We start from the raw sequence: 2,168 nt of genomic DNA, 5'->3' as shown, positions 1-2,168 counted from the left end.
AGGCGGAGGTGGCTGGTGGCGGTTCGGAATGATGTTCAGGATGGAGGGTTCGATCTGCGAGACATGGAATACCGTGTGAATGGCTCGCATGTTTTCCGGCAGGCCACTTTATCCTTCTTGTTGATAGGCAGCATTGTAGGCTTAAAAGCCACTCATCGTGACTGTTTTCTCTCTCCTCAGTTACACTATCGTGAACTGAGGTGAGGTCTCATTTCTTGGTCTCAATAGACCTTTACTCAATGACTTTGTCTAGCCCTAGTTTGTAACGCTAGTTCTCTCACAGTACAGAATATGGTCATATTTAACAAGAATCAAAGCCAAATAAGCGGTTCGAAAATACAGCCGCCATATTAAGGAGAATCTAAATCTTCGTGACTCATTGCTTTGAGACCATTTTTTGTCTCAATTCCACTCCAGAGTACAGTTTTTTTCAACAAATTGGCCGCCTCAAATTGCACCACAGTCTGTTTTATTCCTACATTCCCTCGATAATTCGGAGTCAAGTTATTGCATCAGTTTTTGAGCTGTGGCGGTAATTCTCGATCTACCCGGACAAAGGAGCGGGTACACAGATCAGACTGATTTTTGTTATTTCCCTCTGCCTCGGCGTTCTCAGGAGCAGCCTAAGCTTGCAGGCTGAATATCCACTCACTCACTCACTCACTCGCGCACCACGTTCGAGTCCAAAGCACGTCTCTAACCTACAACAATACGGGATACAAAGAGCTGTACAGTTCCATTAGACTCCTCAATAGATCATGGACGCGCGATCCAGAATGCTCACCCATAACACCGGACCCATGCAATGAGGGCTAGACCTATGCGAATTTCCCCTGCGCCCACCTTCGAGCTTGACTTCCCATTTCAACCACAGCAGCACCCCAGTCTTCCCCATGGTTATGACCCTGCTTGCCATCCCGGCCACCTATTCCCGCTCTGATTAGAGCCTGCACATCCGCCAGCGCAGTCAATACCCCGAATATTATCGGAACCCCACTATCCAATTGGACCCGCATGAGTCCTGTGGAAACCGCTTCAGAGATGTGTTCAAAGTGCATCGTTGAGCCTTTGAGAAGAACCCCAATCGCGATAACGGCATCAAATGGTCGAGATGGTATGTTGGCCGGCTTTGACGAAGCGATGGCAGGTGTGTTGGGACGAGAGTCAAGGGACAACAACGAGTTCGCGCCACTGAGTAGATCGGTTGCGGTTGAATATGCCTGGATTTGAGATGCAGATATGACCCTAACGAACACACAAGCATTTTAGGTGGAGCGGAGGCTTTCGCGCAGACTTTTACGACCATCGTCGCGCCTAACACGACAAGTACATACCTTGCGCATGCCAATGGGAGCTCAAAACTTCCAGGGACGCTCTGAATGACAATGTTACCCTCTTTAACACCAGCTTCCCTGAGCTTCCTCAGCGTCGCCACTAGCAACGCGTCGATGACCACCTTGTTCCATCTGGTGTGGACGATCGCAATGCGCAGATTGGAGCCGTTGTACTGCGTACCAAAGGGTGATAGTCCTTTAATGGTATGGTCTTCGCTCATGATTCCGGTAGGGGAAGAGCTATGAGAAACCAATGTGGGGCGTGGGAACGGGAAGGTCACCAGATTTCTCCAGGCCTCGGACACAGCATTTAAGATGTTATCATCAGATCGACATTTGTTGGGGTCATCGCCACGCTACTCTATCGTTTCTGAGTTGCCCGTTGCACACAAGATGTGGATGACCTCCGATGGGTTGTTCACCAGTTCCACAATACTCATCCTATTTCTCCTATTAAGGATACCCTCTTTTCATAATATTTTCTGTGTCATTCCATGATTATTAACTGTCACTAAATGTAAGGAATGGATGGTGGAGCAGCTGTTTCTTTATTCTTCTTTATTCTTGTTGTATACAATGTAAAACAACTGTATTTACATTTGTATGGCTCGGGCTCGGGTAAAGGGTTCTTTACTCTTTACCCTCCTGTCAAATCTAAGCTCGATACAGCCTACAATCTTGACAGTTGGAGGACTGAGGAGCCACCCAGGTCGGAACCCACACCGACCTTACACTAAACATTTACATGTCACATACTATGGGTTACAGATCAAATTTCAATATAAAAATCCCCATTCACGTTATGGGTTATGGGGGATGGCAGGTTTATGGGTT

At 47.4% G+C, this 2,168-nt stretch overlaps 1 protein-coding gene across 1 annotated transcript; it reads right to left on the bottom strand.

Annotated features, from left to right (window-relative positions):
* Positions 1-371: 371 nt before the first annotated feature.
* On the bottom strand, positions 372-1,622 carry EI90DRAFT_3157701 (putative 6,7-dimethyl-8-ribityllumazine synthase). Its single transcript, XM_039066130.1, has 3 exons — positions 1,335-1,622; positions 785-1,245; positions 372-726 (listed from the first exon to the last, which is right to left on the bottom strand). Exons 1-2 carry the CDS (start codon positions 1,553-1,555, stop codon positions 819-821), a joined length of 648 nt encoding a protein of 215 aa, XP_038911006.1. The 5' UTR covers positions 1,556-1,622; the 3' UTR covers positions 372-726; positions 785-818.
* Positions 1,623-2,168: the final 546 nt, after the last annotated feature.

This window comes from Cantharellus anzutake, assembly GCF_015039405.1.
Source record: "Cantharellus anzutake strain C23 chromosome Unknown EI90scaffold_69, whole genome shotgun sequence".
Lineage (NCBI taxonomy): Eukaryota > Fungi > Basidiomycota > Agaricomycetes > Cantharellales > Hydnaceae > Cantharellus > Cantharellus anzutake.
Note: the sequence above shows the minus strand (reverse complement) of the source record. Positions and strands in the feature narration are given on the sequence as shown.